This window comes from Giraffa tippelskirchi, chromosome 4 (assembly GCF_054371585.1).
Source record: "Giraffa tippelskirchi isolate mGirTip1 chromosome 4, T2T-mGirTip1v1.2.pri, whole genome shotgun sequence".
NCBI lineage: Eukaryota > Metazoa > Chordata > Mammalia > Artiodactyla > Giraffidae > Giraffa > Giraffa tippelskirchi.
In genome coordinates, this window is record NC_137278.1 from 185,602,615 (window position 1) to 185,629,129 (window position 26,515).

The 26,515-nt window shown below is 40.2% G+C and overlaps 1 protein-coding gene and 1 pseudogene across 14 annotated transcripts in view; one reads left to right on the forward strand and one right to left on the reverse strand.

Moving 5' to 3' along the window:
• Nucleotides 1-26,515, reverse strand: part of PLEKHA5 (pleckstrin homology domain containing A5) — a 256,829-nt gene that overhangs the window by 55,862 nt on the left and 174,452 nt on the right. For 5 of the 14 annotated variants that reach the window (XM_081592278.1, XM_081592277.1, XM_081592275.1 and 2 more), the window contains 4 exons: nucleotides 21,960-22,446; nucleotides 17,810-17,893; nucleotides 14,933-15,052; nucleotides 14,066-14,119 (listed from right to left, as the gene is read on the reverse strand). In XM_081592278.1, the coding sequence (XP_081448404.1) occupies nucleotides 14,066-14,119; nucleotides 14,933-15,052; nucleotides 17,810-17,893; nucleotides 21,960-22,446 (745 nt within the window). The remainder of the gene's footprint in view (nucleotides 1-14,065; nucleotides 14,120-14,932; nucleotides 15,053-17,809; nucleotides 17,894-21,959; nucleotides 22,447-26,515) is intronic. The other 9 variants (XR_014082634.1, XR_014082633.1, XM_081592282.1 and 6 more) reach the window with 2 other exon arrangements.
• LOC145544590 (ubiquitin-like protein 5 pseudogene) lies at nucleotides 19,057-20,304 on the forward strand (annotated as a pseudogene).

Sequence of the window (26,515 nt, forward strand, 5' to 3'; positions counted from 1 at the left end):
CGTTAGTTTCTCCTGTGCAGCAATATGATTTGTTTATATATTCACCCTTTTTCTTTTCTTTTCCATTATGGTTTATCACAGGATATTGTATATATTAACGGTTCCCTGTGCTACATATTAATGGTTGTTTATCCATTCTATATATACTAGTTTGCATCTGCTAACCCCAAACTCCCAATCCATCCCTTCCAGACACCGTTCTCCCCCTTGGCAACCACAAGTCTGTTCTCTACGTCTGTGAGTCTGTTTCACAGATAGGTTGATTTGTGTCACAAAATATCTAGATTTTAATACACAGAAAATGACCATTTCTATAACTTACACTGAAACAGCACATTCTACTTAGTTTTTGCTATGTGAACTTTATACAACAGCTTTCAAATTAAAGCAGTGCAATATGACCTAAAAACAAAAACTACAATGCTTTATGAGACCTTGGAATTTCATGCTTAAGTTCTTTAAAAGACAAAAACAAAAGGACTATCCAGTAATTCTCTTACTACAAGAACCCTAGGCAGCATTAAGGAACTGCTTCTAATAGCTGATGTATTTTGGTTTTAAGGAATCAGAGCAAGAGAAAGACTAATTAGTATGTGGGGGATGCTTAATAATTTACTTGGAAATGAGTTAAATGCTTCGCTTCCTGCTATAATTCCTTCTTTGAAGTGAAAGCTAATACAGGTTTGGGTTCCAGTTAATTGCAAAATTATAAAGCATTATGAAAGGTCCATTGTTTTACAATAATAAAAACGAGAACACAGGATTCGGGCATTACACTATTTTCATAACTCACTTCAGCAATAAATAAGAAAATCTAAATGGAAATATCTTGGAAATACACTCAGGTGGTGCCAATATATGTCTGTTTACAACAAAAACACATATTTTTACTTGAAATGTATCAGTCCAAACGTTTACAAAAACTACCTAGAAAATTTGATACTTAACTCTATTCTCTTTCTCAGGTTTGAGGCATTTTGGGCAAGTATGAATACAGAGCATTTTGATGTTACTGTTGGAAATATCTTGATTAAAAACCCATCACTGGGACTTCCATGGTGGTCCAGTGGTTAAGAACCCACCTACTCAACACAATTCTATGCAACTTATGCCACAGCTGGTAGGATCATGAGCAGCTTTCCAATAGACACCTGTGGGCTGGGAAAGGGTTCCAGGTGTGTGGAGACAGACACCACCTTAGTCCTTAGAGGGCCTAATATGCCCCCAAAGCATGGCCTCCAGTTTCTGTCAAGGTGTGTACAGATCTTGTCCTTCTTCTCTTGGATCTAGTTCCCGACCAGGGATGGAATCCAGGACCCCTGTGTTGGGAGCACGGGGTCTTAGCCACTGCACCACTAGGGAACTCCCTACTGTCACTTTCCTATGTGTACTATATATGAAAAAGGCCAGAAAGCACTACGATGGTGTTGATGTTTCAAAAAAAACCCAGATGTCTCCTTTTTCTTTGGTGTTCCTTGTCATTATCTTAGTAGTTCTCAAACCTGACTGAGGGGGAAAAATAAATCACCTGTGGAGTTTTAAAAACATGCAGAGTTGGGGAGAGGGGCTCTGGCAGCTGGGGTGCAGAAGTCCTTGTGAATTGTACTTTTATTTTTGTCTTGCTAAAGATCCAGTGGTAGTTCTGACAGGAAATCAGGCATGAGAACCGCGATCCTGCCCCAGTACTAATTTAAGTAACTGAGGATCAATTCAACCATCACCAATTAGGAATTTTTTCAAGGTCCTGATAAGCTGGTACTAAATGTTGGTCAAGATATCTGTGCAACTATCAAAAGATGAAAAATTCCAAACTAGTGATCTAAACACAAGTATATTGCATGGAGACTAAAATATTCTTGTTTTTGTATGAAATACAGCATTAAAAGACCTCACCCCCTTAAAAAATCAATTGAATCGCTTTATTATCAGTGGGCTCAGCAGAATCCACTGAGATCTGAGGGTATTACTAAGAATTCAATTTCCAACTGCCTGTTTTTCTATTATCCTAGCAACTTCAAATACCTGTTTAAAAATATCTATTGCTACAGAAACTAGACCAGCTAGGATTGCAGAAGGATCAGTATGCCATAAGTCAGAAGATAAATGCTCCTGAATAATTTTAGAGGGAGAGTCAGGAAGGAGAAGGACTAGCAGTGAGCAAAGGCAGGACAATCATTCATATAATTTGTCCTTGGGAAGATTAATTTCCCAATCCCCCTTTATGTATAAGTAGTTAAGTCGTGGCTTAAATGCTCTTTGGCTCTTCTGCCCTTGAAATGTGGCTAGTGTGATGGAGGAGATGAATTTTACTTTTCTAAATATGTAGCTAATTTAAATAGCCACATATGGGCTAGTGGCTATTATACTGGACAGTAAGCCTAGAAATTCTAGACTGGCACAGTTAAGTATAATTTTCCCCTAAATTTGGATCTCATTCTCAGAAGGGAAAACGTTTGCTCAAGCTCTGTCTAGTAAATGGAGGTTCCCTGAGTCTGAATTCTGCACTAACAGCTTTCTCCTTTTTTGCGGGGTGGGGGCAATCAGTCTGGATGATTTCCAGCCACCCTACAGAGCTTTTGTCCTTCACTGATAACCAATGAGAAGACCCATTTCTGTGCAGTCATTTTCCATCTAAATGGAAAATGGACTTTTCCTGAGCTTTTAATGGCATTTTAGAAAAAAGGATTTTTAAGTTGGGACTCTGTCTTAACAATAGCCCAAAACCCTGATAGCCTAATCACCAAAGAATCCATCTCTCAAGAATGTCCTCCTGTGTCTAGATCAATAAACTCTTAAGATGTGTGGCAAAAATAAAAGGCTAAAGAATTTGACATGCCCGGGGGGTGAAGCTGTGAGGATTGCAGGGGCCTTTATAAACAGGTCATTTGGATAATGACAACGCAAATGCCTTCCACTCTCATTCCAGGCACAGCTGAAAGTCCCAGAACCTGAGATTGAAGGGTATGACTACCTATAGAAGCTGCTCATTGTTTAACAGGAAGCAGGAAAATCTGAAGTGACTTTTTAAATAGAAGAATGTAAATAAGTCTTTTCATAACCAACGGGGCAAAGTATGGAGGTCTATTACTTTGGAAATTTTAAAGCAATCAGAACAGACGGTTCATGCTGTATGTGGTTTCTAAAGGTAGAACTTTGGCAAAGTATTACTATTACATATATTCAGAAAAAATTCAATGGTGCTTTAAAAGATGCAGCTAGACTATATAATATATCCTCTTTTTCTTTAAGGGAGAAAGATAGATTTAAAAAAAAAAGAAAGAAAGAAAGAAAAAGAGAAAGCAAACTGGGACACTAACACAGGAGTCATATCTGACATTCCCCTGAAAGAAAAAAAAGAGCATTTTTAAACTGACTCTAAGTACTGGCTTCAGGAATAAGATCTACTTATTGAGGCATATTATGAAAATACCCCTAATCCAGCAGAACAAAAGGAGGGCAATCTCTATACTCACAACCTTAGTTAAACTGCTGAATTTTTTAAGTCACCATTTTGAGATACATACCTGTGGTATATTTCAAGGAAACTTTTAAGGTCTAGGCTAATGTCTTTCTAAACAATCTACAATTTACATAAATTATATACGTAAATTGTTTGGAATTTTCTAAATTTGTACTTTTCTAAACAATTTACAAATTACAGTGTCATCCTTTTTCATCTATGGGCCTTTTAAGAATTTTTTTTTAATTAAAATCCTTTTGGCTACAGGATACATTTTATAGATCTGATTTTTGCTTCAGTGGCTTAAATCTGTTTTCCTTTGCTTCCCCTTGGAGAATATTTTTTTAAGTTTTTTAATTGGAGGATAACTGTTTTACAATATTGTGTTGATTTCTGCCATATATCAACATGAACCAGCCTGTTTTCCTTGATTAATAACTTAAAAAAAATACTGTTCCTTTAAGTAATGTACTATTATCTGATGACACCATCTTTATTCCTGGTATCCATAGGAAACTGAAAATATGAAAATAACTCAAAATACATTTTGTAAAAATGCTTTATTGTGGATAAGATGTTTGAAATGGTCATATATTTCTCTTCCTTGCAAGCATTTTGCAAAATGATACCATAAAATGATATATTTTTTTTTTCTAATTTGGTGCACTGGGTCTTAGTTGCAGCATGTGGGATCTTCAGGGGTGGCATGTGAGATCTAGTTCCCTGACCTGGGATTGAACCTGGGCCCCCTGAATTGGGAGCCTGGAGTCTTAGCCACTGGATCACCAGGGAAGTCCCAAAACGATACTATTTTGAAGGAACAAAACATTCCCAAAGTCAAAATCTTACATCATCTCTGTTAGGGGAAAAAAAAAAGTATTTGTGTTGGCCAATGGGTAAATCTATTCTAAAATATATTTGAGCTTTAAATCAAAATTAAAATATCCTCTAGATACAGGATCTGGGCTTTATTAATAGCAATCGCATTCCTATTGAGTTAAAGTTGGCACTAACAGAATTCCTACCATTAATTCAAAGATTTATCAGCTTATGTTTTAACTACATAATCACATACTTAGGTTGATCCCAGAAAAGATTTTGGCATTTATGCTCAACTTTATTTCCTTCCTGAGCTTTGAAAACCATTTATAATTCTACCTTATAAGCTCTAACATCCTGCCTGACACTGAGCTCCATAAATCTCTGCTGAATGAATTTTCTGGAAAAAAAAAAAAATTAACATAAGATAGAAGCAAACAAGAGTCACAATAATTGGGTTATAAAATACTAGCTTTTGTAAATAAATTGTGGAACTGTATAAATATTATGCATTTTAGGAGGGGTGGGGAACTATTGTTTTCATTTTCCTGTCTTGGTGGCGGCGGTGATGGTGGTGGTACTTGAGAAGTTGTGTCTGACTCTTGTGACCCCATGGACTGTAGCCTGCCAAGCTCCTCGGTCCGTGGGATTTTCCAGGCAGGAATATTGGAATGAATTGCCATTTTCTTCTCCAAAACATATAAAGATACATATAGAAATACTACAGTTTTATTAAGCTAAAGGTTACTAATAGCAAATTATTTGGAGAAGAATCTTTAAAATTAAATCTTTTATCTTTATAAAACTAGTTATACATCATTAAGATACTCTGAAAGCTGAATTTACCTTGGTAGATAGGAAAATAACCAGTTATATAACCAGGAGCTGATACTTGTCAGGTAATAAAGATCAGCAACCTGAAACAGAACTATTTCAGGTACGAGAACTCTATTGATTTTGAAGGAAGTAAAACAGATTTTAAAAAAGAAAGAAAGAAAATTCATTAATACAAGGTATTCATCCTAGTTTTGTGATTTTGGACAAGTCATTTCAACCTTATTGCATGGGGATAAGAATAACTGGCCACACATTGCCGAAGGGGGTATGAGAGGCAGGTGGGACATGGTATGTGTCAGAACTTTGACAACCGTGAAGTGATACAAGCTATTAGGATGGACAGATGCTGGACAGGTGCATGGTAAAGAAAATGGGGTGCTTCTGCCGCATCTGAGAAATGATGCGTCACTGGAGAAAAGCGTTTATGGGGGAGGAGACGTTTGTGATGAAATGAGGGCCTGCGTGACACATCAAGAAGATTCAATTTTGTGGGGAACAGGGAGTTTGAAGTTTCCTGAGTTAGCTGAAAGACAATGTGGCAGGTTTAAGTACAGCCAGGATTTGGCAACTAAATGGTACTGAGGAGCTTAGTAGGTGTAATGTGTTTTGGTAGCATTTATGATCCGCACTCAATACCATGCAGATATTATGTATCAGTTACAGTACAATCTGTTCAGATAGTTCGGCAGAGTCATATAGAACCATTTTCAGTCAAGTGTTTTTAAAGCACTTTTAACTCCAGTTTCAATGCATTTTTAGCTTTAATATGAGCGTAGAATACAACTCCAGGGGCCTTTCAGGTAGCCTGCTAATTGTCTTCCTTTTCACCCACCAGGTTGGGAGAGGCTGCCCCAGACATAGCTGGCAAAGACTTTCCTCTGTTCTCTTGGGGACTTCAATCACTTCAAGTTCTATGTCTAAGCAAAGAGCTAAAGCTAAGGTCCTGATCCTTCTCAAGTTCATCAAGTTCTTCCCTGAGGATGATATGTTCAATAAATGTTTGTGACATCAATGGGGTTAAAGGGGACCAGTGTTTTGAACCATTTCTGTTCTCAGTTTTTTTTTGGTCAGGGAATTGAGGGATCAAGATGACAGCCTTAATTTTGGACACACAGGAGATGTACCGAAGGCAGAGCTTCCAAATGGCGATTTCTTTGATCAACTAGAACTACACAATGGGGACTGCAGAGAGAGGTGTTTTAGACACCCTTTGTGCACCCTCTCCACGTCTCTTGTTTCAGCCCTTGCTGGGTGTTATGAGAACCTCCGGGCACTCATGTATGCGTAACCTCAGTGTATGCAAGAGCTGGTCTCAAGGGGCAACTTTGGTCAGTGAAGGATGGGAGCAAATACAAATGCTGCCCTCTTCTCTAGGTCAGCTGGTAAGTCCACAGGATTTCTATCTGTTTGTCAACAAGTATCAGAGGAGGTCCGAGTTGCTTCTGGCAGTTGATAAGCTATTCCCACCTTCCCGGCTCACTCTCTTTACTCCTGTACCTTGGGATTACTTCTCAAAAGTAAAACTTCCTGCAAACAAGCCCACATCAAGGAAGCCCATATCACAGGCTCTGCTTTCTGGGAGAAATCCAGGGGCTAGAGATGAAAAATAACAGAAAACGAGTTAAATGTTGAGTAGATGAATGTTCAGATGAGAGGACACCACGACACCAGTCACTTCCGTAAAATTAGGGTTGAGATGGGTGAAAACAGCAAATAGGTACAGATGCATCACTGAAAGAAACAGGAGAACCGTGATAGTAATGCGGAAGCATCAGATAGGCCAAGAGGTCAGCGTACTGACACACAGACACTTCCACATTCTAAATTCTAATCTACACACTGTCCATTTATTTATATTCTGCCATTAAGAGTCCACCCTAAAGGAAATCAGAGCTGACTATTCATTGGAAAGACTGATGCTGAAGCTGAAAGTCCAATACTTTGGCCACCTGATGCAAAGAACTGACTCATTTGAAAAGACCCTGATCCTGGGAAAGACTGAAGGCGGGAGGAAAAGGGAATGACAGAGGATGAGATGGTTGGATGGCATCACCGACTCAATGGACATGAATTTGAGTAAACTCTGGGAGTTGATGATGGACAGGGAGGCCTGGCATGTTGCAGTCCATGGGGTTGCAAAGAGTCGGACATGACTGAGAGAGTGAACTGATTATGATGTCATATCCTGGTTAAGATATTTCTCGGTGACATCTCCCTCTCCCTACCACTACTATGATCAAATATGCAGAGGAAGGGAGAGACAGAAAGAGAAAAAAAGAGAAATGGGGTATGTGAGAGAGAGGACTGCCCTGAACAGCAAGGCACAAGAAAATACTGATGTTCTATACCACATAATTAATTTGGGTCAGTATGTGCTAAATAATATATTTTCAATTTTCCCGTTTCCTTAGCTTGCTTTTTCCAAATGCCTTTTCTATATCCCCTGGAAAGATTACCCCCTGGAGCTTTCGATCACTCCTAAAAATAGAAGCTCTAGGATCCCTTCAAATATTAGAGAAAATGGGATCTTACTTAATAGCTCAATGGAATAAAGGTGCTGAATGGCCAACAATGAAAGCCATCAAGAATCTTTTCAGTCATCTTGTTAGCATTTCTTCCCTGTTTTTCATGAACACAAAGAACAAGATGCAAGAAAGTACTCTGAGATTTTTTACCTTGAATGGTTTCAGTACCAATTACATACACCCGGTTAACTATTCCTTTTTGCATTTCCCTTGGCATAAGTATGTTTAGAAGTGGTCAGAGTTCCTGTTTTTGTGGTTTCTTGAAAGCATATAGAAAGCATGCAGATGAGGGATGTCCACAGCAACCAATAATAGGGTGTCAGACTTCTTCCAAAAGTCACTAGTAGTTTTGGCGCATGGGTCACAAAATATTAGTATTTATAAAAGGGCTACATTATATAATCTGAATGCTACTACCAAACTTTCACATTATAGAAACTTCAGTGTACTCGTCCAGATGTTTTAGAGGTTAATGTGGTGACCCAAGGACGAAAGAGCAGATAAAACAAAGGAGGGTCTTGGAATGCTGCTGCTGCTGCTGCTAAGTTGCTTCAGTCGTGTCCGACTCTGTGCGACCCCATAGACGACAGCCCACCAGGCTTCGCCATCCCTGGGATTCCCCAGGCAAGAACACTGGAGTGGGTTGCCATTTCCTTCTCCAATGCATGAAAGTGAAGTCACTATGGACTGCAGCCTACCAGGCTCCTCTGCCCATGGGATTTTCCAGGCAAGAGTACTGGAGTGGGTTGCCATTGCCTTCTCCGGTCTTGGAATGCAGGAATGGAAAAACCAGACCCTTATCTTCCTTCCCTCCCCCATGCTGTATCTATTAATGGGTTTCAAGTCCTTCTGAGCAGTATCACCTGTCTCCCCTCCTACCTTACTCTTCCCTCCACCCAGTATATGTGCCTCATCCAATCAGCAAATGACCCACAAGACCCCCCCTCCTTGCACCTTAGGTATAAAAGTGGACTAAAGACCCCTGTTCAATGTCAGTTCTCCCTTGAGCTGGCCCACTGTTCTAACAGCATCTCCCACTCTAATAAACTTTATTTCCCTCTCATTCTGTTTCATGTCTGGAAATTCTTTTCCAACCCACACCCAGACCACGACAGTATAATAAAAGACTCTTACTTCCTCATAAGCATTTGATCATGCCTAAATAGAAAAAAAAAAGTCCTGATAAAAGAAGGATTGAGGGCTTCCCTGGTGGCTCAGTGGTAAAGAATCTGTAAAGAATCTGCTTGCCAATGCAGGAGACATGGGGTTCAATCCCTGGTCCATTCGGGAAGATTCCACATGCCACAAAGCAACTAAGCCTGTGCACCACGACAACTGAGACTGTGTTCTAGAGTCCAGGAGCCACAACTACTGAAGTCTGCATGCTGCTCCCAGAGAGGAACCACTGTCCCCCGCCCCGCACTGCAACTAGAGAAAAGCCCTCACAGCAGCAAAGACCCAGCACAGCCAAAACTAAATAAATTTTTTAAAAAAGAAAGACTGAGCTTTTGCCTTGCAAACCCTTTCATGCAACAAGAACACCACAGGTATTCATGACTTGTGTTTTTCTTTTTCTGTACTTTGGCGAACTGGTTTTTCATGAGAAACTTCCAGCTTTTCCATGAAAATTTGAGGATAAGGTTTAGCCATCTGGTGTTAAAGAATATACTATTTGATGTTAAATTCAGAAATGATTTAGTTATGTTCCAGGTGGGGAGGAGACAGCTCCAGCTGGGTAAGGACAAATGAATGTTATAAAATGACTAGCAGAGTCATATTTCTTTTCATGAAGAACTTTTGAGTACACTGGGAATAGGCAATCCTCAACACAGATGTGGCTGTCCCTCCCTTTCCGGTGTTCATGCAGGTATTTCTGATGCAATTAACTATAGTGATCTTGAAGGGAGAGGGGTTAAGGGTGGAATGTCATCATTTTAAAGGTCATTTGTGAAAGCACATTCGATGCTAACATTTTATGTTTAAAAAATGAAAAAATCATCTGCTACACCACCGACACAAGCAAAGCATGCATCAGCAGGAGTCAAACTCCGTTTATTCTATCAGGTTTTCTAAAACAGGGAGGCTGGCCACTGGAGTGCTGGGGGGAGGAGGTGGGGAAAGAGGGCTGGTATAGGCTCAAGGTCACTCACCAGCGGGCAGCATGCTTGCAAAAGGTCTCCGAAGTGCTGCTCCAAGCCTCTAGATCCTTCTGGTCCACTCCTACCTACATTATCGCTTCATCTCAGTTCTGAAGCATTTCATTTTCTGTTACCATGGCCTACATGGAAAACTGGCAGAAACTCCCTAATTGCTCTTCGATCACCAGCAGAAAAAGAAGGAAATAGCAAGTGAGGAAGAAAGAAGCAAAGGGAAAGAAGAAGACAGATGAAGGAATGGCAACATGTCCTAACTTCCCCAATCCTATTACTCCTCCCATCACGACTGAACAAATAATAAGCACCAGTTCTTGCTCTACCTCTGCATTCACAGAGGTCTTGCCTCGTTCCCTCTCCCCAGCTCCTGCTCTAGTTTCTACAACCCCAGCTTCACTCCTGGGCTCAATCCAACCAGTCCTGGTCCATACGACAGGAGCCAAGAACTAGACAAGGGAGGGAATCCTTGTAAGGGACAAGATGAAGAAAATGAAGTCCCTATACCCATGTTAGGCCTGGTGAAGCAGAGACATACACTCCAGCTGACAAGCAGAAAGTTGACTACAGTAAGCTTCAGTGGAAACCTGTTACTCTGGCTTCAAAGAGATGATGTACATCTGGCTCTATGAAAACATCAGGAACTCCTAACCATCAAGTAAAGGTTCAAAGGCATAGTTCTAAAATTCAAGCTCAATTTGTCCTGTTCTGAGAAAAAAGGAAAATATATCAAGAGTCTCTTTTCCCTCATTGTCAAAGAACTCTTCAAGAGGAGATATCATTACAGTTGCTGATAGTCTCAAATTTACTTCCAAATTCCTGGCAAGTAGAGGTCATTGCAAGATGTTATTTATGGCTTTCCTTGCCCCTCCCCCCACCCCCCATATTCTGGTAGCTAGAGAAATAAACAAGGGAAAAGTCAATGTCAAATCCATTCCATAGATGTATTTTAGGATCAAACTGTCAAGTTTCACTTAAATTGTAACCAAAAGTTTCTCTAATGTTCAACGATAACTAAGTTAAATGAGAAGAAAATAAGTTACTATTACATTATGTATTTATTCATTTTCTAAATCAAGTATCTAGTTGGGATTATTGTATGTTCACAGATTACATGTTAGGGCTTTGATATCTAAAAATTCATAAAAATGACAAATAAACCTAGGCTTACCTTATTAAATATAGGCTTTGAACAGTCTACTAACTGGGCTATAAAAACATAAGCAAACTGTGATAGTGTACTTCAAAGTAAAACAGAAAGCAGGAGAAAATTCTACCATATAATTAGTACAGTTTTTGCTATTTTTAAAAACACTCCAGTAAATGACTTGTCTTCATAATGGTGATATGGCACCAGAAGTTAAGAGTTTGGGATTGACTGTATAATATGTAAATTTTTAGAATTTCAGATAAGGTATTTTTATTTGTTATAATATCAGAAATGAATTTACCTAGAAGCGCTTTAGCGACTACAGTTTGGTTCTATTTTTCATGAATAACGCTAGGGATTAAGAGAATTTAAATCAATTAAAAATTGGCCTTAGGTTATTCTGATGATTTATTTGGGCAAGCAGAACAAGTGTTGAAAGAGTATCAATCAGTACACATTCTTTTGGTATGATATATAGTCTGTAAAATGTGACCAGAGCCTCTGACGTTAAGGTGTTAAAATCTACTTTCAAATTTACAATCATATAAAACTGGTGAGTTAGTTTATGAACCCAGGCAACCAATAATGCCTATAAAAATTTACCTGGTCATGTAAAATTGGCTACTGGCAGTAACAAGATTAAAAGCTGGAAATGTTTGAGCTGAAAAATTTCATTATGATCAAAATTACCAAGAATTCTTTCTACATAACTTGATAACCTTTCTGCATAACTTAATAACCTTACTATTGATATAAACAAAATATAGGACAGTTCAAAAATAAATATTTCATTTATATCAAATGCAATTATTTGAAACCATAAAATTTTTTGATTTATTTAAAGAGAGATTTTTCTTTAGGAACCCTTAACAATACACACACTTAGGCATATCTGAGTTTCTGGGCAAAGCCCTCACCATGTTTTTATATATACTTTCTATTATCAAAAAATGGCCCAATTTTTGCCATCAGAAATAGTCATTGCAAGTCATCATTTAAACAATCAAACTCTACAATTCTTTGCACTATCACATGAATTTTTGAAGTGGAATCAGACAGCTATTTCAGGATCTAATCTAAGAAAAAGGTGAATCACTGGAAAAGCTCTGCTGACATGCTGAGAGTACAGACAGGATGGGATACAAAGTTGAAAGTTTAATTTTAATTAACTAATTCATTAAAAAACAACACACACTATTCTTTTACATTTCTGGAGGCTAGAAGTCTGTGATCATTTCCATCTGCCAAAACCACTGTGTGGGCAGAGTCATGTTCCCTCCACACTGTGGAGGGGAGAGCCCACTTCCTGACCTTTTCCATCTTCTTTCATTTTTTGATGTGGACCATTTTAAAGTCTTCACTGAATTAGTTACAATATTGCTTCTGTCGTTTACCCTTTTTTTTTTTGGCCAAGAGGCCTGTGGGATCTTAGCTCACTGAGGAGGGATTGAACCCACACCCCCTGCATTGGAAGGTGAAGTCTTAACCACCGGACTGCCAAGGGCTTGTGTCTAGAAAGCTGAGATTTTAGAAGCCATCTGTCAGCATGGCACATCAGGAAAGGCCTGGCAGGGTGTGCCAAGGGAGAAAGGATGGGAACAGAGCCTCAGCCAGATCTAGGCTACTGAAGCCAAAGGAAGAAGCAGCTCAACCTGGGAAAGGAGGATGAGGAGAGGCATTTGTGCAAATGGTGGTATTTCCATATACTTTCCTGCCCTTTCCCAAAAGCTGCTTAAGTTCTATGTGTCTGCAATAGCAGATTTGATTTGATGAGGTACGTAGTAAATTAATAAACCACTAGGTTTATTTCCAGAGATTCTAGATAACTTTAGATTCATATTTATATCACTGTTTTTAACCCTCATTTTTTTGTGAATCCCACTGTTTTTCAGAACTATCATTAGGTTTATATACAATGGAGCTTCCAAGAAAGCTATTTCCCATGTATGTTAGAAGCTTTCTGGCAGTGTGGAATTTTAAGGGAAGACTTATCTTACTATTTTGTTGGCAAACATGTCTTTATTACTGATAGCGTATGTAATGTACACTGTGGTTAAATTTAATAGCACCAGTTTCTGGAGTAAAGATCGAAATGTGGATTCATGAAATGCTGATTTTTAAAGCATTCTGATGGGCAAAACTGGATGAAAATATTTTGTGGGAAAATAAGTTATATATTAACAAAAGTGTATTTCTTTCAAAAATTAAAAGAAATATGACTGAAGGTCTTTTCAAGGGTTATCCTAATGCAAAATCTCTCTTTAAATAGAACTAATTTAAAGCAGTGCATTATTATTTTGTTTCAAGCAGAACAGGGCAAATATAAATATGTAAATAATTTCTTATAACACTTTCCACGGTAACTTCTTTCATTTGATAAAATATTCAAGTTTAAACATTTCGAAAACAAGCTAAAGCAAGTTTTAGTTTAACTTGTATGAAAAAAAGCATTCACTAGAAGAAAATTTTATTTAAGAACATATTGAAAATTCTCATCAAATTAAAATTAAATATTAACAGGGAATTCCATAAACACCAACATTTAGGAGTGTCAGTCCTTGTTTATGAACTTCCACTTTTCAACATTCACCTTAACCAACCACACTCACTACCACCACTGAGAGAATTCAACTGTCGGTCTCTATCAAACTGACACTGGGAGAAAATGGTGAACAACAACACAATATCTCCGTCACACATTTCACCCATCCTTAACCTCCCTTTTGGGAATACAGAGCCCACCACACATATCTCCTCCTAGGCTTCCAACAAGGCATTCACAGCTGGGTGTCTATTTCTTTAATGAGGCCACCTCCAAGCTGATATAAGCCAGTAAGTACAAGTTTTCTTGGGGTAAGAATAAAGAAATCTAGTGAGTCCAGGCTCTCAACTTCCAGAGACCTAGCATTTGTATCCTGCCTCATCTCCACAACTGTCCTTTCTAACCTGGTTATTATGGTATTCCTGAATTCCCCTGGTAAAGGATTTATCAAGCCTGCCACTTGTAAAAGTTACGCTATTAACTCAAAGTGTCTGAAATATCCGAGTAGCCTGAAAATTGTACTACACTGAAAAACATTAAAATGTAAGGTACGATAAGAAAGAAAAATTCTTCAAATCCCACCTGATGATCCAAATATATGGTGTTCCTTTGAAGGTGATGTGAAAGGATTTCATTCTAGTAGACGTCAATCAAGAAACAAAGGGACAGAGAAAGAGGGTGCGGAATTCATGAAAAAGTCAGTTTTGAAACAGGAAAAACAGGTAGTCTGCCACCACCTATTATGTCACAAAACACAACAATTTTCACACACATGCCCCACCCCCCCGTAAATGGTACAGATGACATGTTCTATTACTATTAAAAAAAAAAAAAATCACACTTAGCTCTGTAAGAAATTACGTAGACATGCATATAAGCTGAAAACAGTAAGCAGAAAAATCCTTCAAATGGCTTTAGCAGACTCCATGTTAGAAACTTGACACGTTAATTCTTTTCTGCAATAGAGGACTACTTCTTGGGATGTTTATAACCAGAGGCTATTAAACCCTTTGAGAAATGTTTCCGTGTGTTCATTTTAAAAACCGAGAACACAAGGAAATTGATCTTTGACAATGAAAAGGCAGCATTATTAGAAAGACAATCAATTCGCCACTGGTTACTTTATGGGAAATGATGGGACTCTTCAATCTGGTTCACCGGAGTCGCAGCGTTTGGTGGATGACAAAGCTATTCTGCAGTCTTGTTTGCCTTTCCTCGCTCACAACCAAAACTTGGTGGGTGAGTGGGTGGACGGAAGGCTAAGAAGAAACGTACCCAGCCCACATTGATAAGGTATGACCAAAGGAGTTCTCAAAGGGTCAATAGGAGGTCCCGCAATGGTAGGATGGCTCGTGCTCATGGGAATGATGCAGGCCGGACCGACTGACGATGAGCGGCTCAGAGTGAGTGACGAGAGCGGACACACAGACACGCGGCTCTAGGGCTGACCTTTGGGCTGTGGGCCTCGAGTGTGAGCTGCATGAGCTGTGCTAAAGTGTGCTCCCGGAGACTACTCAGCTCCGCCTGCTGCCGTCTCAGCTTTATGAGCAGCAGCGTAAGCTCCTCTGGCTGAAGGAGTACAATTTAAGAATCCAAACAGTGGAAAACAGATTAATTGTGGTCTTAAGTGACAGATATTAAACCAAGATTTCTTGGCAAGTTTCCTCTTATGGCTGACATCAAACATAGCGCCTAGGCACTATGATGATAGGTTCTACATAAATGCATAGATATCTAGAGAAATAGAAGGAACAGTGTTACTTGGTAGGGTACAGCAAAACAACAGTATATTCAGGCATTTTCTCAGAACTCATGAGAGACTATTCAAACGTTAAGTATAAAAAAGCATAATGCCAAAAAAACAGTTTGTACATGAGAGCTATAATTAAAATGTATTTTCATGAGATGTTTAAAAATGGCACCTAAGACTTTTACAGCAGTAGAACAATACCTGCATGCCCAACACTCTATTTTAGAGAAAAGAACGTAAATGCAAAGAAATAAAAGTCATGTAAAACGTGGATGACATCTTCACATCATGAAGCTCAGTTAGCACCTGGGATCTATTAATTGCTTCCCAGTCATATTTTTAAATGTCACTGTTAGTGTTTTCACAGGATATTTAGTATTAACCAAAATACCAAATTTTTTTAAAGGAAAAAAAATATATTTACTACATGTAGAAAGCTTCCATGTGTGCACAAACCCCCCTTCCACGCTTGGAGGAGAGCATAGAACCTTTCGGTTCCTGACTGGTTATTCTGATCCTTGACGGGGAATCAACTTTCAAAGGTAGATAAAAGTTCCTCAACAGGCCGATCTGAGGTATTTTTCTTCATTAGAAATGCAGTAAAGTATGGTCATCGACAGTCTTACAGCCCATAAAATAGTGTTCAGTGTTTTTTTCTGAGCTTTGTTATGATTAAAAACCGCACAGAGTCCACAGGGAGACTCTCTTCACTTAAGGGTTGCAATGTGCCCTGAAAACGTCCAAGCCAAAACTTGTTCCCAAGACCGACTTGCTTTGCCAGCACCATAGCATCACACCTGCTCTCTTCTGTTCTGTTTGCTATTGCTCTTTATCTTCCATATAAAAAAAATTTTTAGAGACACAAATAATTTTTTAAGAAGTAGAAGTATAGTTGATTTGCAATATTATGATAGTTTCAGGTATACAGCAAGGCGATTCAGTTATATATATATTCGGATTATTTTCCCTTATAGCTTATTACAAGACGTTGAATATAGTTCCCTATGTTATATAGTTGCTTATCTATTTCATGTGTAGTACCCTGTATCTGTTACATATCAATTTTAACTGTTATTTGAAGTTATGTTGAAAGTCACTGCCTTCAGGTGGAAAAAGATGTCAAAAGTAAACCATCATTACTACTGGATCCTTAGGATAAAAGTGAGTATCTATGCAGATGAGACAACAGCCTCTCCTGTTCACCAGTCACAGAACGTGTGTGCGTGTAACTTAAAAAAGATATTTCCTAACAGAAAACAAAGAACTGCCTTTGCTCGGATGCCAGCCACATGCTGTGATCTCACGGCTGAGGGACAGTTCATATCTTGTCACTATATCCCCAAGCTCTCGAGATCTTGCCAGAGAGAGGGGAGGCTGGGGTAAGGGATTAGACAGTCTAAGACCTAGAGTGGTATTTGACAGAAATACTAAAAGAAGAAACCTTAAAACTCTGGTTTACTATTTATGGAGTTAAAGAGATTTTCAAAGGGATGAACGATTCCAACAGATTTGCCAGATATTTAGATTTAGGCAAAATAAAAAGAGGCTCAGGGGACTCCTCCAAAAGGAGGCGGTGACACATAGATTTTATCCTAAACAGCCGCTAGAGGGAGCAAGGGAGAAGAGGAAAGCTCACAACAGGATCTTTAGCATGAGCTTGATTAATGTCCATCAGATCCACAATATTTAAAAATTCCAACAGTTAAAATTCCCTAGTTTTAGAGAAGTATGATAGTATTCAGAGCCTTTAATAAGTAAACCACAAGTATTTTAAAACCAGGAAATCTTCCTTATATCTAAGCATGTAAGAGATGAAATAAATGTTTGAGAAATAATGTAAGATGAATTTGTTTTGACTGTTACAGAAGGCTTTTAAATAATGGACAACTATACGGTCCTCACACTGCATCTTCATAGAAACTGAGACTAAATACTAATATTAAAGCGTAGCTCCTCTGATAGAAGAATGCAATGAAATTTTGAGAAGTTATCTTTTCTTACTAATTTGAAGAGCAACAGTGTTCTGGTAGCATAACTCCTCAATTTGAATGGAAATAACACTGACTATGAACTGTTCACAGTAAGCATTTGCTTGAACCTAGGATCTGGGACAGTCTCTCTGTATAAATATGTAAATCAGTTTCTTTTCTGCTCTAAAGTAGTTAATCTACATAAAAATTCAGCAGAGAAACTTACCAGGCCTGTGGTTTGACTACACACACAGCGTTTCTTACTGGATTTGTTCCCCTAATGAACCACTCCAGCTTCTGTTTTAAGGAAGAGGAAACTAACATTCAACGAAGTAAAGAAACCCTCCCAGGTTATACAGTAAATGTGGAAAACAGCATCTTATATCGAGGCAGTCAGACATTTAGGGAAAAAGAATCAGGCAGACACTGATGTGGCTACATGGCTGCAAACTCTACCACTGAGCATCTCTTCCACAAAACTGGTAATGGTTTTTCTCTGAGAGGCGCCTCTCTGAAAACTCAAGCTTAAGAGCTGTGTCAGATACATGCTATCATGAGCAGCACATAAATAAAACATGATATGGTAAATAAAGATATCGTACTCACCGTTTTGCCTTGGAGGCTCTGGGGACTAACAGACTGTAAAGTGAGGCCAGCTGGCATTGACCTCCTGTCAGGCACGTACATGTGCTAGGAAGATAAAGTTAAGGTATAAATTCTGTGGTCAATGTCAGTGATGAAAACTCTATTATAAAATGCCATTTAAAACTGCTACTAGTGCTTATGAAAGGACAGATACTAAAGCTTCAGGACTAAAATACACACTCTGATGGACAGAATAATTCTATATAGTCGTTTGGTTCAGTGGTTCTCAAACTTATTGGTCTCAGGATCCCTGTATGGCTTTGCATGGTTGCTAAGTCACTTCAGTTGTGTCTGACTCCATGAGACCCTTATGGACTGTAGCCCGTCAGGCTCCTCTGTCCATGGGTTTCTCCAGGCAAGAATACTGCAGTGGGTTGCCATGCCCTCCTCCAGGGGATCTTCCCGATCCAGGGATCAAACTCACATCTCTTATGTCTCCTGCGTTGGCAGGTGGGTTGGCTGGGTACCATCAGCGCCACCTGGGAAGCCCTCTTTCTGTCCTTAAAAGAAGATTTTCGCGACAAGAGTCGTGTTCTTTTACAGTTTTGCAAATCTCTTTAATGTCTGGCTAGATTTTCCTATCTGCCTCTGTATTCAATCTGTTGTGATAATCTCTTTTAGGGGAAGTACATGAAGAAAATCCACCTTCGATACAGGTATTTGGAAAAGGGAAGAGAACTTGAATAGCTTTTTTGGGATAATTGCAGATGTCCACATTTCAAATGAACCTTTTACCCATCCATGGTTTTGTGACATCAAACACAGGTCAGGTGGGAAATACTGGCTCAGTGAAATATGCAGATGTTCCAATGGCTGGCACCTGTTTCTCACTATATGAGATGAGCAGCTCCTATCTGGTAATACCATCACTGATCTTTAAGCACCAGAAAGCTGTCAAGCTCAAAGAGGCAGGTACAAGATCCCCAAATTCTAATTTTTGCTTGAAAGCGCAAGTGGTGTCATTGGTGACAAACACGGTGGGCTGCGTTCCTTGAAGTGACAGGCGAGGATTCCACTCTGGAAGTGTCTGTCAAACACCAAGTCTGAACAACTCTAGTTTGTCATTCGTTCTTTCAAGTAAAAACGGTGTTTTATGTATATATATATATATATATTTTTTTTTTTTAAAAAAGAAGGGCCCAGGCTCTGCACCCCAGTGAGGAGGCTGTGGCATCAGCTGGTTCCAGGCAATTCGAGCTCCAGCCAGGATGATCGAGGTTGGCTTCAACGACCATCTGAGGAAGAAGGTCTGCCTTAAACGCAGGGCTGCTGACACCAGCAAGGATCTCAAGAAGCTGATCACAGCCCAATCTGGCACCCACCGGAACAAGGTCATTTTGAAGAAGTGGTTCATTATTTTTAAGGACCGTGTGTCTCTGGGGGACTATGAGATCCATGATGGGATGAGCTTGGGAGCCTTATTACCAGTAGGGGAGAATTCCTCCTCCCTGCCCTTTCTTCTTCTCCCTCTTTCAACCCCCACACTAGTATGAATGTTTGTTTTTGAAAACTCATGCTAATAAAAACTTAGAGGCTGGACTTCCCTGGTGGTCCAGTGGTTAAGAATCTGCCTGCCAATGCAGGGGACACAAGTTTGATCCCTGGTCTGCGAAGATCCCACATGCTGCGGGGCAACTAAGCCCGTGTGCCACAACTACTGAAGCCTGTGTCCTAGAGCCTGTGCTCCACAACGAGAGAAGCCATCGCAATGAGAAGACTGTGCACTGCAAATAGAGAGTAGTCCCCCCTGCTCGCCACACGTAGAGAAAGCCTGAGTGGAGCCTGAGTCAGCAAAGTCAAAAATAAATAAAAAACAAAACAAAACATTAGAACCTGAAAAAAAAAAAAGGAGCTAGTTTAGCTTGCAACTCAAATAACCATGCAAGCATTCTTCTCTGAGACAACCGTTAGTACTTGGGTGTGCAATAGATGTGTTTTAAGTACATTTCCCATTTCATCACACAAACACTATGGAACGAACAGTCAAGACTGAACACAGTTATCCTTTACTGTTTCATGCAGGGGATTCAGTGAAATTGCTCCTCTATTTTTACAGCAAACCTGTGACAGTGAAATATTACAATGACCACTCACACAGTCTGAGCCATTCCCTTGACTCAGGCTAAGGCGCTAGTGCTTTTACCTACTTTTTAGTGTTTTTGCACTGGTAGGAAAACGACTACCCAATCAACAATGCCTTATTATTATTATTACAAAAACAGTTCTGAGCTTATCAGAGACTCCCTGAAAGGCTCATGGGTCCCCTCAGGTAATCCCAGGTACTCCCTAAGGGTCCATGAATCCTACTTTGAGAACCACAGATCACATCAAGGAAGACGACAGGACAGTTACAAAGAAAACTTGACAACGTTGGAGAAGTTTTTCAGGAGGACCAGATGTTAGCTGACTGGGAAAACTGGCTGGACAGAACACCCACATCTCATATTTGCTATTGAAACAGATGATCAATTTTGACCATGAGAACACTGTTCAACCATGCACTAATAATTTGCATTTGATCAGATTTCTCTTGAATATTGTTAATAATGGTTATTAGACTTTGGATGTACGAAGTGCCAAAACACTGAACTCTGTTACAGGGACGTTCAAAGTGAGCCTTTTTTTGGTGAGACAAACTAAAGCTTCTTTCAAAAGAAACTTTCTGATTGACTTATTAATTCCTAACTAATGCTTATTTATGGAAAAATCAAGTGAACACTTTGCAATGATGTAAATGAAGGAGTCAGCCCATCACAAGGACAAGAAAAGGCACTTTTCAAAATAGCATAAAGTGAGAGGCTCTTTAGAATTCAAAGAAAGGGAAAGAAAAATTCCTTTTCACTTTCAGACAGATATTAGGACTCGACTGCAAACACAGTGACTAATCAAAATGATTTTGCTTCAGCATTGTGAAAAGCTGATCGATGCAAGGTGCTCCAGTTTCACTTCAAAAAATCTACTAAGCAAGGCTTGAACCAACTTAGCTGCTACTGCTGTTTGTCTATTGGCTAAGCTGTTTCCGACTCGTTGTGACCTCATGAACTGTAGCCCACCAGAATCCTCTGTCCGTGGGACTCTTCAGGCAAGAACCCTGCAGTGGGTGTTTCCTTCTGCAGAGGATCTTCCCGACCCAGGGACTGAACCCCTTGTCTCTTATGTCTCTTGCACTGGCAGGTAGATTCTTGACCACTTGGGAAGCCCCTAAACCAACTTAACATGTGCATTAAAGCATGATCTCTATATCTTAATTTAAAAAAAAAAAATATGGAGAATTCCCTGTCAGACTAGTGATTAGGACTCCGCACATCACTGCTGAGGTCATGGATTTGATCTCTGGTAGGGGAACTAAGATCCCACAAGCTGCATGGTGTGGCCAAAAAAAAAAGTATATATACCAGTAAGTGATGTTACTTTAATATGCAACTGGGCACCTGAGGAGGTATCTCAGTATGCTGTCTCTTCAGCTGGTGGTTAGAAGATGAGGATCGCACTTTTATTTTAGCAGAAAACATGAAGAGCCTGACAGAAGACTGTAGGGGTGCTACAAGAGGCGGTGTAGAATTTGCAAGTGTGCGTAGGGTCAATCCAAATGCATGTGGTCTTAACCTACAGGGAAAGCTGATGAGATCCGCTCTCGAGCAGAAAGGAACACATAATGCATCCGTTCCAAAGAGCCGCTCCTTAGAGAAGAAGCCATGCAAGCTTAGGTTTTATACATGAGATTCTGACACTGCAGAAAATGCTTCCTTAATTTTTAAAACAAACAAACAAAAAGCTGGTTTTGCCTGCCTTTTCCCCATTATCTTGTCTCTGGCATTCACAAGAAAGAGCAGTGTACTATTAATAGAAGTAAAAGGCTTCTCACATGGCTCAGTGGTAGAGAACATGCCTGCCAATGCAGGAGATGTGGGTTCATTCTCTGGGTGGGAAGATCTCTTGAAGGAGGAAATGGCAGTCTACTTCAGTATTCTTGCCTGGGGAATCCTATGGAGAGAGGAGCCTGGTGGGCTACAGTCCACGGGGTCACGAGAGTTGGACATGACTAAGCGACTAAAAGTAAACTGCAGCATCCTTGGAGGAGCAATGAACCCTGGATGAGCAGACGTCTTACCTTGGGATGATGGGCCCGGTGCCTGCGGTCTATGGTCACGTCTCTGCGGTCTATGGTCACGTCTCCCCTCTGAATTGGCGAAGACACTTCCGATCTGTAGGTCCGCTGAGGGGAGAAGCCCTGATAGGCGGCTACGGAGCCGTGGGAGGGTGACGTGGGGATGGAGTGCATTGTCTGGTCGGAGATGTTAACCATGGTTTTAGGGCTGGTCAGGGTGCTGTGGCGGGGGAGGGTGCCCTGCTTGTTGTAAAACTGACGCTGCTGCCACTCATACAGCTGCCACATGGTGTCGTCCCGCATGGATCTCCGCTTCTCCTCGGCTCCGGGTCCCGCGGTCTTGTCATGGGCCGAGGGCGTCATGCTGCAGATGCTCTCCGGCCTGGTCTTGCTGTTTCTCGGGAGGGTTCTGTAACCTTCGGGGTAGCGGGCCATGACTGGGGCTCTGTGGCTTGGCATGTTTCTTGGCAATGTTTGGTAAGAGATTACTCTGAAATAAAAGAACAATTGCAACATAAAACTGAAGGAGAGCTGCTTTCCAGACAGTAAATTGGAGTACGTTTCTGTTTTTTTCTTTTTTTCTCCCCTCCTGGTAGGTAAAATGTATACTGAAGATTCATTTTTTTCTTTTTAAAGGTGACTAATGAACAGAATTTAATTTTCTTATGAAATCTAATTTGATGGATTGAATATACTAAGTCAACAGCATGTGTGTCGCTCACATAAAAGACCATTTATTCCACACAATGTATGGTTTGGTTTCAGGAAGGAAGAGTACTATACTTTTTCCAGAAATACAAATGTCCAAGATCTCAAGTCCGTCCTCATGTCTTACTTGTTTTTATATAAATAATCTCCTAGAATCTCATCTTCACACATCTCAGCAGAATACTTAGATAGGGTTTCTGTGTGTGGATGGAACATTGGAGTTTTTGAGCTGTGCCTACAGAGCGTGGAGACTGGAAATGAAGGACTGCTGGTGGTGAGGCTCTATTGTACTATGTCCTTCTGAGAGCATAACCGTCTCCAGGAAGAAGTACATGAATCAGTACCTTTGTGGTCTGAAGGAATCATTTCCCTGGATAACTTCTGAGAAATAAAAATGACTCAAAGCTAAAGCTAAGAATTTAATTTTTTAAAGACAAAATTCTTCAACATGATGCTATTTCAGACTCAAAACTGCAGATCTCCAGAATATTATGATGTTTTAATACTTGTGAACTTTATTATTAATCAAGTGGGAAGAAGCAGTTGGTCAAAGATCAGGAGGGCCAAGCTTTCATTCTTGTTTTCCCCCTAAATACAGAGACCTTAGAGGAGTTAGTTACACCTCGACAGAGGAGGAGATGGTTGGATGGCATCACCGACTCGATGGACAGGGGTTTGGGTAGACTCCGAGAGTTGGTGATGGACAGGGAGGCCTGGCGTGCTGCGATTCATGGGGTCGCAAAGAGTCGGACACGACTGAGCGACTGAACTGACTGACTGACTGGGACTGAGAGAAGGTTCAAGTGTGTGGGGGGAGAAGACTAAGAAGAGATCATACTCCTTTCAATCCTTGGGGCTGAAGAAGAGTTAGTGGGCTGGCTGGAACCACAATGCAGGCCTCTCGCTCCCTTAAGCAGCAGTCTACTCTCTTTATTATGTCAATGATTCCCTTTGAGACTTAGGATTTCTCAAGACTTTGAGATTAAACAAAAAAGCAAACTCATTCTTTTATTTTAAAATTTTTGCCAGAAGTATGGAAATTATTAAAAAAAAAAAACTTTACTATTCCATTGCAATAATATACTTAAAGATAAAAAGATACCCCTAAATTAGGAAGGGCATAATCTTAAAGTACTGGAGTCCTTCATGGGCTACTGAAATACGGCCAACTGAAATGTTTTGGGATTTGGCTTTCTCATCTAAAAGAGGATTTGATCACAAAGTGGTCTTACAATTCTAAAGTCCCATGTTTTATTTTGTATTTTGAAATATTTCCAGTTCCTTCAACCATTCTTCTAAACTGATTTTCCTTCATCTTGCTCAGTGTCCCTCAGATTCTCCACGTCTTGAGCTGAGCCACAAGGGAAGCCCAAGTATACTGGAGTGGGTAGCCTATCCTATCTCCAGGGGATCTTCCTGACCCAGGAATCGAACCAGGGTCTCCCGCATTGCAGGCGGATTCTTTACCAACTGAGCTATCAGGGAAGCTCACTGATGTAAAACAGACTTGCTCAAAACTAACCCTCCCTCTCAAAACACACACACACACACACACACACACACACACACACACACACACACACACACACACACACACACACACACACACACACACACACACACACACACGAACCACTTCTGAGAGTCCAACCATCTGACGACTTTGGGGCTGGAGTAGGGGAGCAAGGTACCCCATACTCTGATATCAGCAGTAAACAGAATCAAGCCTTTTTACTGCTTTCTCTCCATGTAAATTTCCTATTTTTTCCCTGCTTGATCTCCCTCCGATCATCTTCTCCGCTAACATGGAAGCCAAAAACTGAAGAAAGCCCAGAGCTGGCAACCCCACGGCTATGTGCTTAGGAAGCATGTCAGACAGGGGAATATGATTCCATCCGATAAATTCTGCCCTAGTCCTCCAGCAGTGTACTCCAGCATACCTTGGTTATTGGGCCATTCATAAACTTAAGAAATACTCATAAACTTAAGAAATACTATAGACACCTCCTTGTGTAAGAAGGTCTGGATTAGGCACAGAACTGTATCACAGTAACAAATACCAAAAACATAAATGATATTAACTTTATGTATGCTGTTCAGAAATCTGTAAAAAGATCATTTATAGTTACATAAAGGAGGGTCACATATTTTCGATTTAAAACAAAGGAAAATCTGCCTGTGGACTAATGTTTAAATTCCAGTTCAGAAAAATCTGATGACACAGAACGCAGGCACCCACACAAGCTGGACTCTGTGGCCGAGATGGCTACTGCACTTGGATCATTTAATGTGTGATCATCAATGGCAGGCGATTTTCCTACCAAGCTCGGCTAATTAAAAGTGACTACAAAGTGTAAAAGGCTCTTCTGCCATCTTTGGAACTGATTTTTGGAGGATTTTAATGGAAAATCTGGTTATCATCAAGCAAATTTATTTTCACCCCATATACTTTCTACCACTTTGAGACCTTTTTTTAAAAAAACTAGTTTCCTTCAGTGTTTTTCTCCAAAGAAATTCAAATTAAGCAAACTGTGATTTACTTTTTAAGTGAAAGCTTAAGTAACTGTCCACGCCTTCATCAGGTTTTGTGCCCCATTCAACAGCACCTGCCTGTCAAACGCCCTGAAAACCCTGACACGTGATTCTGCAATGCAGAACAATGGCTTAGGCTCCAGCATCTGAACGGGCCCGCCCCTCACAAAGGAACTTTCAGGCTCTGTTCAGATGCAGGCACCTACTACATGACTACATAGGAAACCTCTTTTCTTCCTATTAGAACTTTAGGGATGAAAGCCAGCCTTTCATAAAGTTTCACCAAATGAATTCTGTCATCTATGACCGTTATACTTCTTGCCACCGATAAAAATTATTTCGCTGTAAAACCTCACCACTGTTTTGAAGCATGAAGTTCACATAATAATGTAGATGACCTACGTCAATGATCTAAGCTGGGCTCCAGCCAGGGAACCCAAACTTGGAGCAGCAACATGGAGGGAACCTGAGCTCCCCATGGCCTCAGGCCAGCCTTTAGAAGCTGGAAGGTCTGCAGTCAAAATTAGTAAGTCACAGGGAGCCTTTATGGATGTTAATTACATCCAACCAAGGACTTCAAGAAGTGCTTGAAAACTAATACTTGTGGCTCAACAATTAAAAAAACTAACTTTAGATACCGAACCCCTTTAATGGTTCACTTTCAACCTTAAGAAAGTATGATTTTACTCGAGGAAAACGGATTCTATTAAGAGGCGAGATTTAATTTGCTGGGTAGAGAGGCAGCAAATCTTCTGGCTGTGGTTTTTATTACCGTTTCCCTGAAAATGATTACCTTCATAAGTACTTTCAAACATCCTGTCATTTCCTACCTGCCCCCGCCCCCGACCCCCCAATACCTCTGGCTTTTCTTCTGTGCAATCAAATTTTATTGTTGAGACAGCAACTGGCTCTCACAGCTGTCCCTCGGAAAAATTAGGAGAGTGAGCAATGAGGGTGGAGGAGGAGAAAACAGAAGTGAGCAACACATCATGGGATGAGAGGGGCCGAGCTGCACTCCTGAAAGGAGAGACTGGCTGACAACCGCCCAGACCAGAAGGACATCCTGCCTCCCCAAAAGTTCATCTTCTTTCAACCAAAACATTACTAACTTATTGCTTTCTGGTTCCCTACTACTGAAAGGTAAGAGTTACAGTAGGTCTTCAGTTAATTGTGCATGCATTAGTTCATCACAGTACTTTATAAATCTTGCATCACCAGCTTCCCACCTAAAAACACAACACTTTCTCATCCACGGGCACCTGCTTTTCCTCCATGTTCTGGCCTTAACTTCTGGTCTTTGCAGACCCTCCAATCCTTTT